At 60.2% G+C, this 15,267-nt stretch overlaps 1 protein-coding gene and 1 long non-coding RNA gene across 3 annotated transcripts; one reads left to right on the top strand and one right to left on the bottom strand.

The window, feature by feature from the left end:
- Nucleotides 1–4,830: 4,830 nt before the first annotated feature.
- CRYBB3 (crystallin beta B3) lies at nt 4,831–11,271 on the bottom strand. Of its 2 annotated transcripts, none has more exons than XM_036014144.1 (6): nt 11,216–11,271; nt 9,855–9,949; nt 8,387–8,505; nt 7,356–7,488; nt 6,349–6,491; nt 4,831–5,129 (listed from the first exon to the last, which is right to left on the bottom strand). In XM_036014144.1, exons 2-6 carry the CDS (start codon nt 9,927–9,929, stop codon nt 4,964–4,966), a joined length of 636 nt encoding a protein of 211 aa, XP_035870037.1. In that variant the 5' UTR covers nt 9,930–9,949; nt 11,216–11,271; the 3' UTR covers nt 4,831–4,963. The 2 variants fall into 2 exon arrangements, with proteins under 2 accessions (XP_035870037.1, XP_028384556.1); XM_028528755.2 differs by having other exon boundaries at nt 9,855–9,945; nt 11,216–11,267.
- Nucleotides 11,272–14,223: 2,952 nt separating this feature from the next.
- LOC118497922 lies at nt 14,224–14,719 on the top strand. Its single transcript, XR_004900437.1, has 2 exons — nt 14,224–14,365; nt 14,399–14,719. It is a non-coding gene; the product is annotated as an uncharacterized LOC118497922 (long non-coding RNA).
- The last annotated feature ends 548 nt before the right edge of the window (nt 14,720–15,267 follow it).

Here is a 15,267-nt window from a genome sequence, read left to right as displayed (position 1 = left end):
CGCGGAAGGAAATTCCGACACGTGGCGGCATGAATGAGCCCTGCAGACATTACGCAAAGTGTGATACCCCAGACAGGAGGGGACGAATACCGCACCGTTCCACTTACAGGAGGTTCCCGGAGAGTCAGGAAGCAGGGCAGGGGGTGCCGGGGGCTGGGAGGAGGGCAGTGGGAGCCGGTGTGGCCTGGGTGCGGAGCTCCCGTTCTGCAGAATGAAGCGCGTTCTGCAGACGGTGGCAGGCGATGGGCGCGCAACGGCGCGGGGGTGTGAACACCGCTCGACCGCGCAAAGTGATTTAAATAGTCAACTGTATTTTACCACCATAAAATAATGTCGACTCCCACCCCCGTGAAATGTATTGGCTCTCAGTTCCGGAGGCCGGGAGTTTGAAATTCAGGTGTCAGGAGCCGGGCAGTCTCTCACTGCCTCGGGTGGGGCGGGGCGGGGGGGGGGGGGGGGGCGGCGGGGAAGGGGCGGCCTTCCTGGCCCCTTCCCGCTTCCGGAACCTGCCCTCCGGCCTTGGTTTGTGGTTCGTCGCTCCTGTCACGTGACCATCTTCTCCCTGGGCGTCTTCCCGTGGTCTCCCCTCTGCGCATGTGCCCAAATGTCCCCTTTCCAGAAGGACTCCGTTCCTACCGGATTCAGGCCTACCCTAACGCCCTCATTTTAACTCAAGTACCTCTCTAAGCCGCTGCATCCAAATCAGGTCACGTGCTGAGTACTGAGGGTCAGACTTCAACATACGTTTTTGGGGATACAGTTCAACCCCTAACACAAGTCAGTTAACCTTTGCAGGATGAACGGACAGATTCAAGGCCTGGCTGTGTTTCAGGAAATAAGAGACAGCTGCTTGCGTTTAGACGGTATGAGATCTCATCCTGAGACAGGCACTGTCCGCACTTATCGCTTTCAACTCGCCCCACAAATCCAAGAGGTCATTGTCACCGCTGTCAATCACCCCGTTTTACAGAAGGGAGAGCCGAGACTCAGAGAGACCGCGCAGCTTCCTGCAGGCCGCAGGGTCGGTGGGAAGCAGAGGAGGGCTCTGTGGGCGGGGCTCCGGCTCAGCTCCCTGGAGGGCTGTCTGCCGTCTCATTACAGTCAATCCTCACACTTTTGAAGTAGGTGATATTAGTCCCTCCTGTTACAGATGAAAAAGCGGAGGCTTAGAAAGCTTAAGCGTCTTGTCCAAGGTCACACAGCAAGGAAGTGGGAGAGACAGGATTTGAACTGAGAACTCAGGGTTCCTAAGACTCCAAAGCTTTTATCCTATGCTACTTCCCTTCTCTTACCTCGGTTTTTTCTCACCTGCAAATTGAAGTGTCCTTCTCCTTCACACTTGGAAGAATTTAAATATCACAGCGTTCATAATTGCACCCTTCATGAAAGGAGCCAATCAGGAGGAGTCCTCAGTGGAATTTCTGATCCCTATAAAGCACCGAGTAACTGCACCCCTTCCATTATGCATTATTAGTGCATTTGCCGGGGCTGCAATTTTTCAAAGCCTTTTATATTCATTCCTCCTCCATTCCCTTCCTCCAAGGGGTGAGGCCAGAGAGTGTCAGGAACCTGAGCGTTCTCTATGTGCATTCATTCATTCATTCATTCATTCCCACATCCTGAGCACCTACTGTGTGTCGGCTGTGGACTCGGTGGGGAGTGATGCAGTAGCATCCCTGTCCTGGTGAGACGTAGGGCCCCAGTCCTGTCCCCACCAGCCCTGCTCAGCCCGGGCCCGCTGTCTGCACGAAGGCTTGTCACACTGCGGAACCTCCAAGCCTGGCCCCAGAGTCCAGTCTCCTTGTTTCCACTGGGGCCCCTGACTGTCTCGAGTGACTGGGAGGGGTCTCTGCTCCCTGCAGCCATGAACAGGCCCCCGGGCCACCCCTTCAGATGAGGAGGAGGAAGATGAACACGTGGAGAGCCCACCCTTTGTGTTACCCATTGTTTTCAACCTGGTCTGCAAATCAAACTCACATTACTATAGAAACCTATGAGATAGGGACAGTTTTCTCCCCATGTTAGACATGAGGAAACAGGGGCACAGAGAGGTCCAGCGAGGTGCCCAAAGACACACAGGAAGTGGCAGAGTCTGAGAAGGAGCCCAGGTGGGGTGGACCAAGGGCCCAGCGCAGTGGGGCTGCCTCTGATCCTCCGACCATCCGCTTCTCACCATGAGGCAGCACTGCCTCTCAATGGAACAGTAAAGTGATTTCAGGGCCCTGAGCCGCACGCCCCTGTGACTGAGGGATGATGCTCTTTTCCCCTGTCCCTCCCAGGTGGTGCCCCTGCGTTAGACAGAATCTGAGCCATGGCTGGAGCTGAAAACAGCCTCTTGGAGTTAGGCCTGCCGTCCAATGCCAGCCCCCAGGCTCCCCGGCTGTGCGTCCTCGGCAGCCGGCCTGCCCTCTCTGCCCGCCCCGGCCATTGGGAGGATGGAGTGGGACAGTGTGTGCGGGCACGTGCGGAGGGCTAGCACTCCCTGGAACAGACGGCTTTTGCAAGTCTGAGGCTTTGGACAGAGTCACTCAGACATCCGTGACCTCCTGGGTCTGCCCTGGGTCTGGGGGTCCAGCTGAGCCTGGCCCGAGGGAGGGAGGGAGGGAGGGAGTGAGGGAGGGGGCACACTGAGCCAGCACTGGCCAGGACTCCTTGGAAGCCTCCCCCTGACCCCTCACCGGGGAGCCCGTGCTGGGCCTTCCTGGCGTCAACGGCAACCAGGCACAAAGGCCGGCGCCTGGCCCGACGCCTAGAACTCAGTAGGTGCCCAGTCGGCGGAGGCCGTGCCCGCAGGCAGCAGCCGCGGCAGCAGAGGAGGCTTCCGGACAGCTCTCCAGAGCAGGAGCAGCCCGAGGGCTGGGTCAGATGAGCTTTGGGGACAGAGGTGAACTGTGGTCCTGGCCCCACCCCTTAGAAGCTGTGGGTGGCCCTTGGGGTCATTCACAGGCACACCTCGGAGATAATGCGGGTTCCGTCCACACCACCGTGAGCGAGCATCACACTGAAGTGAGTCCTAATCCTTGTGTTGGTGGAGGGTCGTGCCTTCAATTTGTAAAAAACGCATCATCTGCGAGGCGTGGCCGAGTGGAGCGCAGTAACACGAGGTCTGCCTGCCCGTCAGCACCCGGGGCCTCGGTTTCCCTCTCTGCGAAGAAGGGTCATCATCACGCTGTAAAGCACCCGCCTGCCCCTAATGGATACGCCGGAGGCTGTGGGGCTCATGAGGGAGTGTTCTAGAACAAGCACACAGCGCTCAAACCTCAGCGCTACCGCGTCCTACCTATGCGGCCCCGGAAAAGGGATGCCCTCTCCGAACCTCAGTTTCCCCACCTGTTACATAAGTGAATAATGTGCTGTTTCCCAGGGTCATCTCTGCTGTACAAAAAGCCCCAGCATGAGGTCTGGCCTCCGGGGGGCACGTGATTATAAAGCCTGACAAGGCCTCTCTGTGTGGGGGAGGGGGGCGGTTCCAGTGGGGGAGGGGGTGAGGAGGGGGTGCTGCTGACATCCATGTGGGGGGCCCCTTGCCACCACCCCACCAAGACTGAGGCCCCGCCCCAGCTCTCCCATACTCACAAAGTATGAATAACTCAAAAAGATTTCTTGCCTATGCACGTTTTTGTAAATATGCAGGCTGAGCTCACTGAAAATCCCTGTATTCTTTGCAATGCCTTCCCGAGCAGCCCCCCACCCCCAGGCCTCCCACGCTCCAGCTGGGTGCCGGCTGCGGGGGGGGGGGGGGGCAGGGAGGGGCTCTGGGCCCGAGGTGTAAGCGAAGTGAGGAAAGGAGGCAGGATCGGCTTCTGGGGGTGGGGCCCTCCCGGAGGCCAGCTGGCACCTGACTGTCAGACAGGACAACTCTCCCTGCTTTTCCCCTGGGGCCAGAGGAGACTCATATTTATGCCTGGCACTGCCACATGGTGTCCCCCTTGGGCCCACGAAGCCACTGAGGCTCAGAGCAGTGACAACCCGTGGCAGGAAGTGGGATGGGGACTTGGTCCCCAGCCCAGGCTGCAGGACCCTCTGGGCAAGGGGACAGAGTCGCTGATGCAGGAAGAGAGCTGGTTGGGGGATGACACCAACTCGGTTCACACAGACCTCTGCAGTCCCTGCGGGCCTCCCCGCATCCCCTCGGTCCCACGGGCTCTGCCCTTTCTATCCACTGCTGCGTCCTCAGGCCTCGAGCAGGGCCTGGCATCCGCTGAGTCAATGAACGAAAGCAGACTGGCAGACAGAGGGGGAAATGACGGATAGATGAGTGGATGGGAGGAAGAAGGGAGGAAATGGAGGGAAAGAAGGAGGGAGGGAGGATGGGGAGGGAGGGAGGAAGGGAAGGGAGGGAGGAAGGGAGGAAGGAAGGGAGGAAATGGAGGGAGGGAGGAAGGGAGGAAGGAAATGGAGGAAGGGAAGGGAAGGGAGGGAGGGAGGGAGGATTAATGGGTGAATCGATGGATGGAGGGGAGAGAGCCGGTGGGGTGCATCGATGGGAGAGTGTGTGGCAGAATGGACAGAAAGCTGCATAGGTGGAGGAAGGATGAATGGATCAGTGGGAAGAAGAAAATATAGAAAGGTGGAAGGAAGAAAGGCAGGCTGGCTGGCTGGCTGGCTGGCTGGTTGGCTGGTGAGACTGACAGATGGAGACGCGGACAGCCAGACAGTAGAGCTGTACATGTGGCTCCGCTGGAGGGACTGGAGCCCAGGGTACAATTGCCGCTCACAGCCCTCCCCTGGGGTCTCAGAACCCCCGAGCCCCAACCTCCCTCGGGCAGCCCCTCCCACAGGCTCCGCCCCCCAGGCCCGGCCCACTCAGGAAGTGACTGCAGACGAGCATGGCAGGTGGGGGACCGGCCCCAGGCTTTATTGCGCAGATTCTGGGGAAGGGGGCAGCCGACCCTGAGGCGTCCCCTTCTTGCCCTTGCTGCCCCGCAGAGCAGAGCGAGCCAGGCCCCTGGGGCGGCGCCCTTCAGCTGCTGAGGAAGCCGCCCCGCTTGTGCCACTTCTGGTCGCGGATGCGGCGCACGGACTGCAGCTGCGGCTGGCTGGCGTCCCACTCGTTCCAGTGGCGGTACTCGCCCTGCTCGAACACGTACTGGCGCCCGCGGTAGCCAGGGAACTCATAGCCAACCCACCTGCCGGGAGACCGAGGCTTGGGGTGAGGGCTGCCCCCTCCAGCCTCCCACCTGCAGCCCCACTAAGCCCTTCAAAGCCAGCACCTGGCCGTGCTCTGCACCTGCGCAGGTCCCACCTGGGCTCCCCAGTGCCCTAGGGGTGAATGCAAGCTCCGCCCCTCAGCAGGTCCTTCCCTACACACCTCTGCCCTCATCGCTCAACATTCCTTCTTTGCACCCCTGCTCCAGCCTCTCTGATTGGACTTCCCTTGAACTTGCATGCCTCTGAGCCCTTACACATGCTGTTCCTTCTGCCTGACACACTCTTCCTTGCCTGATCCTTACGCCTTTCCCTTTTTCATTCATTGTCTTTACATCCCAGTTTGGATGTCCCCTCCTCCAGAAAGCCCTCCCCGATTCCCTCATAAATCAAGTGCCTAGTGGGGACTCCCTGAGCCCCTCTGCCTGTCCCATCACCACCCTGATCACAGTGACTTGTGAGCACCTGGGCCCTTGTCTCTCTCCCTCTCAGACAGTGAAATGCCCGAGGCTGTGCAGTCCTGGGTGCCCCCTGCTCCGCACACCCCAGATGCTCAGTAAACAGTGTTGGGTAAATTATTCTCAGGGAGAGGTGGCACCTTTCCAGTCTCGCCCCCTGGATCACAAGCCCACAAGTGAGCCGTGGTCACCAATGCAGGGAAGGCAGTCCTGAGGTCACATTAACAGAGATAGGGAGCCTCGAAGGAGGGAGGTGATGGGGCTACTTCCCAAGTATTACTCAGGTCGCCCCTAGAGAACCAGGGTCACCTCCTCCCCTGTTAGGAAGGACAAGGATTGTGTAGAGGAGGAAAAAAAATCTGAGCATCTGTTCAAGGGCCCAGGGATGTTCAAAAAGCAGCGAAGACTTGCATGGGGACAGGCAGGGGAAGCAGACTTCACTGGATTCTTTAAAAAGATACAACTTCGTATAAGATAAGTCTTCCTGGGAACCCAGTGGCACAAGAGTGCAAACGACTGGACCCTCTCAGGACGAGGGCTCTCGGGCGGGGCTCTGAGCAAGGACAGACGCAGCAGCAGCAGCTGTCCATGACCCTGACCCGAACACAGGGCCCCCAGACCGGAGGCTCGGGAAATGCCAGCTGTCCAGGGGACAGTGAACAGACACGCTGTTTGCAGCCAGGGGCGTGACGGAGCGGAGGACGGATGGGGCAGGGGCAAGAGTGGGGGTGGGGCCCCTTACGTCCCGTTGACGGCCCGGACGCTGGCCACCCGGTCCTGGAAGCCATGAGCCCAGAGGCTGGGCACGTCATCGTCCACTATCTCCATCTTGCGGCCGCCGAAAGCCGGGTTCTCAAACAGATGAAGCTTGTGATCCGGGCCATCCTGGGGGGCAAGGTCATGCTGTGAGCCGGCCAGAGCAGGGGTCAGGCGGGCTCCAGGCTCAGGGAAGGGTCAAGTCACCACAAAATAACACCCACCCCAAGCCCCCTGCCCGAGGGAGGGGATGCTGAGGTTCCTTCACCCCCAAGCCCACTGCAGGAGGGATGGGGGTTTGGGGGGGTCCTCCAGAGCTGGCCTCCTTAGGGACCTTACAGCCAGAGATCCATGAAACCAAGAGGGGGAGGCCCTTTCAGGTCTCACTCAACATTAACAGCAGAGAGGGAAACTGAGGCATGGAGGGCGTAGACACAGGCCAAAATTAGTAATGTGGGAACGTTCCTTCTGTCCTAAGCCGACTCTGATTGGGTCTCCCCAGCTTTCCCTGCCCACGACTGTGACAGGAGGCGGGGCTGGAGCAGCTGCGAGTGTGAGGGAAGTAGGTGGGGGACACGAGCGACATTGTAAGTGTCACACAGACCGAGTCCCTTTCAGGTGTTTGAGAAACGCAAGCAAAGAACCCAAGCTGTTTCGCAGTTCCTTTCTGAAGCCATTTTCCAGGCTGTCTTTCTTCGACCACAGTACGGATCTGAGACAGGACTGGACGGCTCAGCATTTTCACAGGGTTACAGGGGGGAGGGCCAGCGCCTGCTGGCTCATTCAGGATGTGACTCCTGAAGTCCTGAACCCCAGCCCAGGGACCATCCAATCAGCCAACCCTATCATTTGGGTCAGAAATGATGAGGACCCTTCCCAGGCCAGGCCCACACCAGCCAAGGCCTCCCCAGAGCGGTGTACCCAGCTGGCCCGCCCAGCTGGTGGCCTGTCCCTCCTCTCAGAGCTCCCTGAAGGGGGCAGCACTGTACTCACAATGTGCAGAGGCCGGAGGGACAGGAGGCTGTCACTGTGGTGGCTGTTGGACCAGGCGTCCCAGCGAGGGTAGTCCCCCTTCTCCAGGACATACTGCTCCCCGCGGAAGGCCCTGCGCTCGAAGGCCAGCCACCTGCGGGAGCACGGAAGCCTGGCTCACCTCTGCCGCAGGTGAGCCCAGAGCGCACGGCTGCTGACCTTTGACCTTGCGCCCCCCTTTCAATCCTGTTCCTGATCCTGGGTCCTGCTGTTGAAGGATCTACAGGGACAAACTGGGAGCTGGGCCTCGAGCCTGAAAACCATCCCAGGAAGTAGTATTGAGGGGCTGTTTTGCACACGGCCTCTGTCTAGGGCGCTCTGACTCTGAGAAGTCCTTCCTATGACATCTGGAGTACAGTGTCCTTTAGATGACTCCTTATTGTTACTGTGGCCTTGTCACCATCTACATGTGTCACTTGTTCATTTCACACAGCCTCTCTCTGAAGTATGTCCCGTTGTTCTGCCCACTTGCCAGATGGGGACACAGAGGCCCAGGGGGTGAGCCCCTTGCCCAGGATCACGCAGGCGGTTAGCGCCGGAGCCTGGGCTTTCAACCCAAGGGGAGAGCCAAGTCCAGCTGGGACACCTGTCTGCCATATGGACACGGACCTGACACTTAAGCCCTCTGGCCTCAGTTTCTCCACCTGTTCAATGGGGACGAGACTGGCAGGTCTCTCCTGGGCAGTGGCGAGGATTCGGGGCTCTGATGCATGTTACACTGTAGACGGTGTGATCGATATTGAAATTACACTGATTAGACCCCTCCTGTCGGCACTGACCTAGGGGCTGGGCTGTCCTGTGCTCTCTTTCCACCGCACCCTGCCGTTTACTGCGGAGATGTGAGCCAGACGACTCTAAGAGAATCCAGCCCGACTCCCTCGTTTTACAGATGGGAAAACTGAGGGTGCTGCAGCAGATCTTGAGCTCAAACCGAGCCTCCCGACTCCCAGAAGGCTCGGGCTGTGAGGAGGGGCAGGGGTCCGGGTACTTACGGCCCCGACTCCACTTGGATGGAGCCCACCTTCTCCAGCAGGCTGTCGGTCAGGCTGGGGCACTCGGTTGAGAGCTCGCAGCGCTTGCCCTGGAAGTTCTCCATTTCATACACGGTCACCTGGAAGGGCAGCGTCCTGCATGTCACAGTGGGGGTCCCAGTCCCAGTCCCAGCCCCACCCACTGCCCTGCTCGGTCCCCTGTGGGGCAAGGAGGGAGGTGCAATCACCAGCTCCAGCAGCTCAGCCTTGTACCAGCCTGGAGCCAGCACCTCCACGGGCTTGCACTGCCCCCTGGTGGCCATGGAGGGGCCTGCCACAAGGAACCTTAAACCGGGGATTGTCCCTCTGGAGGAGCCAGTCTGGAACCTAATAGAGTGAAATGACCCCAGGAAGGGACAGGAGGGAAATGAAGCCATTTGCAACCAGAAAGGAGTGTAGACCCTGTCCTAAACTTTGCAGTCGAGGCCAGAAATCTATATTTTCCTTAATGTGAAATATCCCCTTTTTACAAAGCCTGTGCAGGATGGACCAATTGTCAGCTTGCAACCTCTGGGCTGGCCTCTGCCTGCCCAAGGCGGGGGGGGGGGGGGGGGGGGGGGGCAGGGACCGGGCTGCAAAGACACGGGGAAGTGCTGCCTGTCCCCGCCTGGAAGCACAGACTGTCTCTGCAGGAGGCCCTCGAGGGACAGACGTCTGCTCAGAAAGGGTAGGTCACTTGTCCCGGGTTGGTTAAGTCAGAAGTTCCTTTGGCCCCTGCACTGGAGTGGGCGGGGCAAGGCCCACAGGCGCCAACAGCGGCGGCACCCGCCTTCCCGCTGGGCAGCTGCCTCTGGTGATGTGCCAAGGCCCCGAGAGGCCGTTAGATGACACGGTGCCCCCTCCCCAGGGGGAAACTGGGGGCCTGTAGGGCAAGGCTAGCTGACATCGCCCGTGGGTCAGCCCAGAGCCAGGCGGGCCTCTCAGAGGCTCTTCTCCTGCCTCCTCCCCCACTCTGGTGAAAGTCACCAGCACATCCTCAGGAATGCCGCTGCCCCCAGGTATCTCTGGAATCAGCCCATCCTTGGGCAGTCTGGGATGAGAGCCCCCAGGGACCGCCTGGAGAGGGCGGAGCTGACCAGTCCCACCCCCGGTGGCTGGCATTGGCGATGGCACTTGCACTGAGCCCCCATGTCAGCTCTGGGGGCTGAGGAGCACGGCATTGCTCCTGAGTTAAAGGTGGGGCGGTGGAAGCCCGGAGCAGGCTGGGGATGGGACCGGGGTCTGCAGAGAGTCAGTGCCGGGACTCCTGAAGCCGCTGAGCCTCTGTGCCCGGGGAGGGTGTGTGTGCCCAGGCGCAGTGAAGTCACGAAGCAAGTTCATGGCCAAGAGGTGAGGTGTCCTCCTGGCCCTGTTGGCTCCTTTCTGGAGTGAAGCTGACCCCGAGGTCTAGGAGGAGCCCTGGGCCCAGAGCCCCCAGGCCCTTCCTTACCTTGTAGCTGCCCCCAAGGCCTCCATGGCTCTTGCCAGCGGCAGCCCGCTCCGGTGCTCCGTGCTGCTCTGCCATCTCCTCGGGGACCACTCTGGCTTCAACCAACGGAGAAGAGTCACCAGGTCCTTTGGAAGATGAGCTACAGAACCTTGCTGCCTATGGGACGTGGTCATTGCTCACAGCCTACATTTGATCTTTCAGTCATTCGACAAACATCCACTGAGCACTGCCCATGAGCCCACCATGGGTCAGTAGGACCAGGATTGCCATTTTACAGAGAGCAACCCCAAATCCCAACTAGGTGAGGTCACTCCCCTGAGGCTGGGGTTGGACCTGGCTCTGAAGCTCATGCCCTTCGCCCTTACCCAACCGCTCCCCCAAACCAGGGTGTTGGGGCTCTGTGCAGACATTGCCTCTGGGCCTGGGCGGAGGGCAGGCCTCAGGGGTTCCTCTGCAGGAAGATCTCCCACCCCCGCCCCCCAGGCTGCAGTCCTTTGTCCACTCATTGCTCGGTTCACCAGCTTCCTCCAGCACCTGCTCAGGGCCTGGCCCTGGGCTGGGGGACCAGGAAGAACAGGAGGCCACAGGCTGGTGGGAGAGGGACAGACAGACAGACATCCTGAGACAGTGTGATGCGGGACCAGGTCCCGGGACACCTGCTCCAGCCCAGGTTCCATCCATGCGCTCATTCATTCTGTGCGTACTTCCAGTGCAAGAAACACACACGGCTCCCCTCACCCCCACGGGGATGTAACACACAACTCAGGCCGGCCACAGTCATGTGGGCGGGTTCTCCTGACTGTCACACACACACACACAGACACACGGGACTGCGCTCCAGTTTATCGGCACAGGCACCTGCACACACACGCAGGCTCCCACGGGCTTCCACGGTCACTGTGCAGTCACTTCTTGCCCGCCGCAGGACGGCTGCCTCTGTCCGTCTGTGTGTGTCTCTGACACACACACACACGCGCCCATCTCAGACACCCACAGTGCCGCACAGGCACCCTGCACCCAGCCGCACACAGCCGTGTGGCTCGTACACTCAGGACACAGGCCTGGTCCAGCTCGGGGGAGACTCCCAGAAGACATGGCAGCCCCCAAACGTGCCCACTCGCCTCCCTCGTCTTTGCAGGCTCCCCGTTCCAAGCACACGCCCAGGGGCTTAGCCCTGGCTGCTGCCCTCTGTCAACAGCAGGGCTTGGTGGCTGTCTCAGGTCCTCCCTCTCAGCTCCCACCAGGTGGGTCCCCAGTTGGGGCAGAGGCCAGCTCTGCACGCCTCGGGAGGCCACCCCAGGCCTGGGCCTGCTGGGGCCGCTCCTGCCTCCCCGCCCCGCCCCACTCGCCCCAGAACGAACCTGTCGCCGCTGCCCGGGAAGAACAGAGAAGCCAGCGCCGCCCGCAGACGGTCCCCCTTTGCGAGGAGCGTCCTATTTATGGGTGATTTCCGACAGCCCAGCACGTCCCGGCCTGCTGAGGCAGCGGCCTGTCCACCCGATTCCATTCGGGCTGTTTCACTCCAATGACGGGCCCAGGGAGGCCCCAGGGCCTGTGTGCCCTCAGCCATGGCCTCTGACCACGGCCCGGGGGTGGACAGACCTCGCCAGCCTTGTGGGGAGCCCAACAGCGCCAGGAGCGGGCATGCAGGGGGGTGGGGGGGCAGGAAATTCTCCAGTGACCACCCCCACCCCTTGCTTTGGCCTCTTGGTGCCACCATCTTCCTGCTGAGATGCCTGGCGCCCTTGGAAAGGCTCTGGTTCTTGGAGGGAGGGACCCCAAACCCCTCAATTCTTCCAGGTGCCCCGTGGCCTAAATTATAAGTTCACCTTAAACAGAACTTCCCAAGTGGATCTAACTCCACCCAACCACTTCCATGGGAGGCTGTGCCAGACTCACCTGAGATGGGTTTTGTTCCTATAACAGGCATCTACAAAGGACCGCTACCGTTTATTGAAGACCTACTGCATGCTGGCCCCTGGGCCAGCTTCTCGAGCATCGTGTCTACGCCCCGATCAGCCCTCTCCGGGGGGGAGGGATCACGATCCTAGGTTACAGGCGGTTCGGAAGCTGCATTCAGAGAGGTGGAGCCACTTCCCCAGGGCGCATGGCAGCGAGGAGGAGGAGGAGGAGGAGGAGGAGGAGGAGGGGCCGGGCTGCTGCGGGTGATCACGACTGCCCCCGCATTTACCACCGAGTGAGTAGAGCCGTGCATTTAAGTGTCGAGCAGCGCCGCTGGCCCAGGACAGGCGTTCACTGTGGCTAATGTGTGAGCACGCTGAGGGGCAGGGGTTTCTTCTGTTGCTGTTTTTGGCAAAAATTCTCAGCTCTGCGTAAAACCCGTCGCTCCACACCTTTGAGATGTTGCTAGCACACGGGGTGACAGGTGGGCTGAGGGGACAGGTGGATCTGTGTGGCCTTGGGTGAGTCACAGGGGGCTCAGACCACCTCTTCGGGAAACGGAGCCGTCTCTCTACTCGGGTCACGGACGGGTCACGAAAGCAAAGCTCTCTCAGCACAGCTGATCCCTTCCCTGCTTTTGTTCACGGAGCATCTGCCTGTCACTGACAGTTCGGGCTGAGGGGGGCCTTCCCGGGGGGCAGGTGTGTCATGGGGGGCAGGGTTGGCTTTGCACCCCTTAACTTGGGAGGCAGCCACCACCTCCTGTCAATAGAAGGGGGGAGACAGAGATGGGGACAGCCTATGTGAGAACGTGACTCCCTCCCTTCAGATCCTCTAGGATCTTGAGGACCCACTATGCGCCCAGCACTGCCGTGTGCCCCATTTCCCTCACCCAGGGTTCCCAGCCTCGGCACTGTTCCCCGGGGCCAGCTCGCCCTGTGCACCGCGGGATATTGAACAACATTCCTGCCCCCCACCTCCATGACGAGATGCTGTAGCAGCTCCTTGCCCCCCTTGTGACAACAAAAAAGTGTCTCCTGTCGTTGCTCAGTGTCATCTGGGGACCATCATCAACCCATGAGAACCACTGTCTAGAAGTCTTGCCCACCGGTGTCACTGTCCCACCCCCGTTTCAGAGAACCCATGCTCAGGGAGACCCCACGGCCAGGACGTGATTGCATCAGGGCTCCACCCCACGCTGAGTGGGAAGCCGGCTCTGTGCTCACGGCCCCCTCCCGGGACCCCAGCCACCCCCGCCGGCTGCCTGGCGCCCAGCTCAGCCCAGCGCAGAGGCCGACTCGGCGGGTGCCGGCGGCTTGCACGAGAGAGCCCGTTCGCTTGCACGCCGACACACCAGCGTCTCCAACGCAACTTGCATCAAAGCTTTATTTGCTATTTCCATGGTGCGAACATCTCTGTACATGCGGAGGTCATCCGGTTTCGTGGCAGTTGACGAGGTCCCCAACTGCTCTGGGCGTGCGTGTGAAACCTCTTTGCAGTTACAAAATATAAAAGCACTTGTCAACGTCCAATACTCGGTGAGGTCCGGGGAGCCCCGAGGTTTCGGCGTTAAAAATATAGGCATTTTTCTAGATGGAGTCTCAGTCCCGTGATGCGAGGTTCTCTCTGGGGTTGGAGAAAGCGCCTCTGGCCCGCCCTTCGCTCCGAACTGCCGGGGCTCGGGAAGTCTCAGCAGGCAGCCGCTGGAGCTCCAGCAGGCGGGGGCTGAGCTTCCCCGCATGCGGCCTCTGGTTCCCTCTCGGTCGTGACTCCACGTCCGACCAAGGGACATGGGAGGAAGACTAGGAAAACACATAGTATAGGCAGAGATACTCCCACTCCCCCGTCTTACAAAGCATTTTGGAAATCAAACTCATGTGGGAAGCGCACGGCTTGCAGAATGTTGGTGTGGTTCAAGGAACAGCACAGTACAAAATACCTTCCGTGACACAGTACATGACTCCGGGAGCCCCCTGGTTACAGGGTCTGTAAGGCCGTGCGGAGTAAGATCATCAGAAAGCTGAAATTCTTGGGCGATGGCGTAATAGTTTTGAGTGGGTGTGGCACCCCCAGAGACGCTCAGAAAAGAGCCGGTCTGACTCGGGAAGACGGGGAAGACGCTGAGGCACCAGTTACAGGGGCAGCTACTGCAGGAGGGCCTGGGGGTGGGGTGGGGGGAGGGGCTCAGAGGATACCCTGCCAGAGCCCTCAGGCTGACTTTCTGGCACCTGGCTTTCTGCCCCACTCCCTGCAGGGACCAACCCCAGCAAAGGACAGACACCTCGAGGGCGGGGCGGGGGGGGGGTGGCAAAAGACAAAGGGAGAGACGGCACACACAGACTGGCTGAGGGCATGCGCACTCATTCCAAAGGGCTCCATCCCCAGAACCTCGCTGCCGGGAATCCCAACAAGGAGGCTCCTAGCAGCTTCTCAGCACAGAGTTCGGGATGTGCAGCTCTCCACGGCAGTGGAGCCCCAGGCAGAGCCCCTGCCAGCGGTCCAGTGGGTCCCGCCCACGTCACGTGGCTCCTTCTACTTGATGGTCGTCCCTCCGACCCCTGGCACTGTGATGCCCCTGGGTGTTTGCTTCCCCGATGTAACACGTGGATGTAAACCGATGTAACACGATGTAACACGTGGAGGAGGAAGAAAGGCACAGTCAGAGGGACGGAGGTTCCTGCGTTACCGGTGACATGCCACAGCTTAATTCTGGGGGTGGGGGGGGTGGATGGGCAGAATTCCCCACTAGAGCGCACTTTCCTCTCGCCTCCCCATCTCCCCTTAGGCTCACCCCGACATGCTAGTTCATACAAATCAGCGGTCATCTAGCTGCCTGTATTAGGGGACAGGGCTTTGTGGGAGGGGCCACAGGGACTGACGGGGAGACACAGAGACTGGAGAGGGTGGGGGAGGCTCAAGGGCCCTCTCCTTGGGTGGACACTGTCTTCCCCCAGGGCTGGAGACCCCAAAGGGAGCGTTTGGTGTGGGTGACCCAAGCGCACACCTGTGGACTCTGGGCTTTGCGATGACACCCGGCTCCTGGGGAAACCCAGGAAGAGCGAAAATGTGTTGAGAGGGCAGCTGCCAGCACCCGGCGGGGGCGGCTGAGGTCTCTCCTTTAGGAAGTCACGCCAAGGGGGTTCGAAGTCCCTTGCACAGCTGGTAAGGTTTAGGGTCTCAGGCCTCTGCCCATTTCTGTTCTCCCTCCTTAGCGGTGCCTATAGCTGGCCATCTCTTCCCGGGATGCACGAGAGAAAATGCACTTGTCCAACAGCACATGACCTGGCTCGTCCCCCTGGCCAACATCCCCACCTGACTGTCTCTGCCCCAAGTCCTGGACAACCCGAGGCTGCCAGGTCACCGTCCAAACACCAGGAGGCCTGTCCCGCCCCAGAGGTTCCCCGGTGGCATGGAGCAGTTCTCCACAACACTGCTCTCCGGGGCCTTGCCGGGGGACTTCACAGGCCGGAGGCCTCTGTTTCCCTGGGCAAGAGACCATGGAGGGGATCTG

This window comes from Phyllostomus discolor, chromosome 13, assembly GCF_004126475.2.
Source record: "Phyllostomus discolor isolate MPI-MPIP mPhyDis1 chromosome 13, mPhyDis1.pri.v3, whole genome shotgun sequence".
Classification (NCBI taxonomy): Eukaryota; Metazoa; Chordata; class Mammalia; order Chiroptera; family Phyllostomidae; genus Phyllostomus; species Phyllostomus discolor.
Note: the sequence above shows the minus strand (reverse complement) of the source record. Positions and strands in the feature narration are given on the sequence as shown.

Bases quoted from the DNA above. Each gene is read 5' to 3' on its own strand.
- CRYBB3 (XM_036014144.1), bottom strand. From the start codon at position 9,929: ATGGCAGAGCAGCACGGAGCACCGGAGCGGGCTGCCGCTGGCAAGAGC. The intron at 7,489-8,386 runs GTAAGTACCCGG...GTGCTCCCGCAG, and splicing joins ATCCAAGTGGAGTCGGGGCC to GTGGCTGGCCTTCGAGCGCA. The intron at 5,130-6,348 runs GTAAGGGGCCCC...GTCTCCCGGCAG, and splicing joins GTCCGGGCCGTCAACGGGAC to GTGGGTTGGCTATGAGTTCC.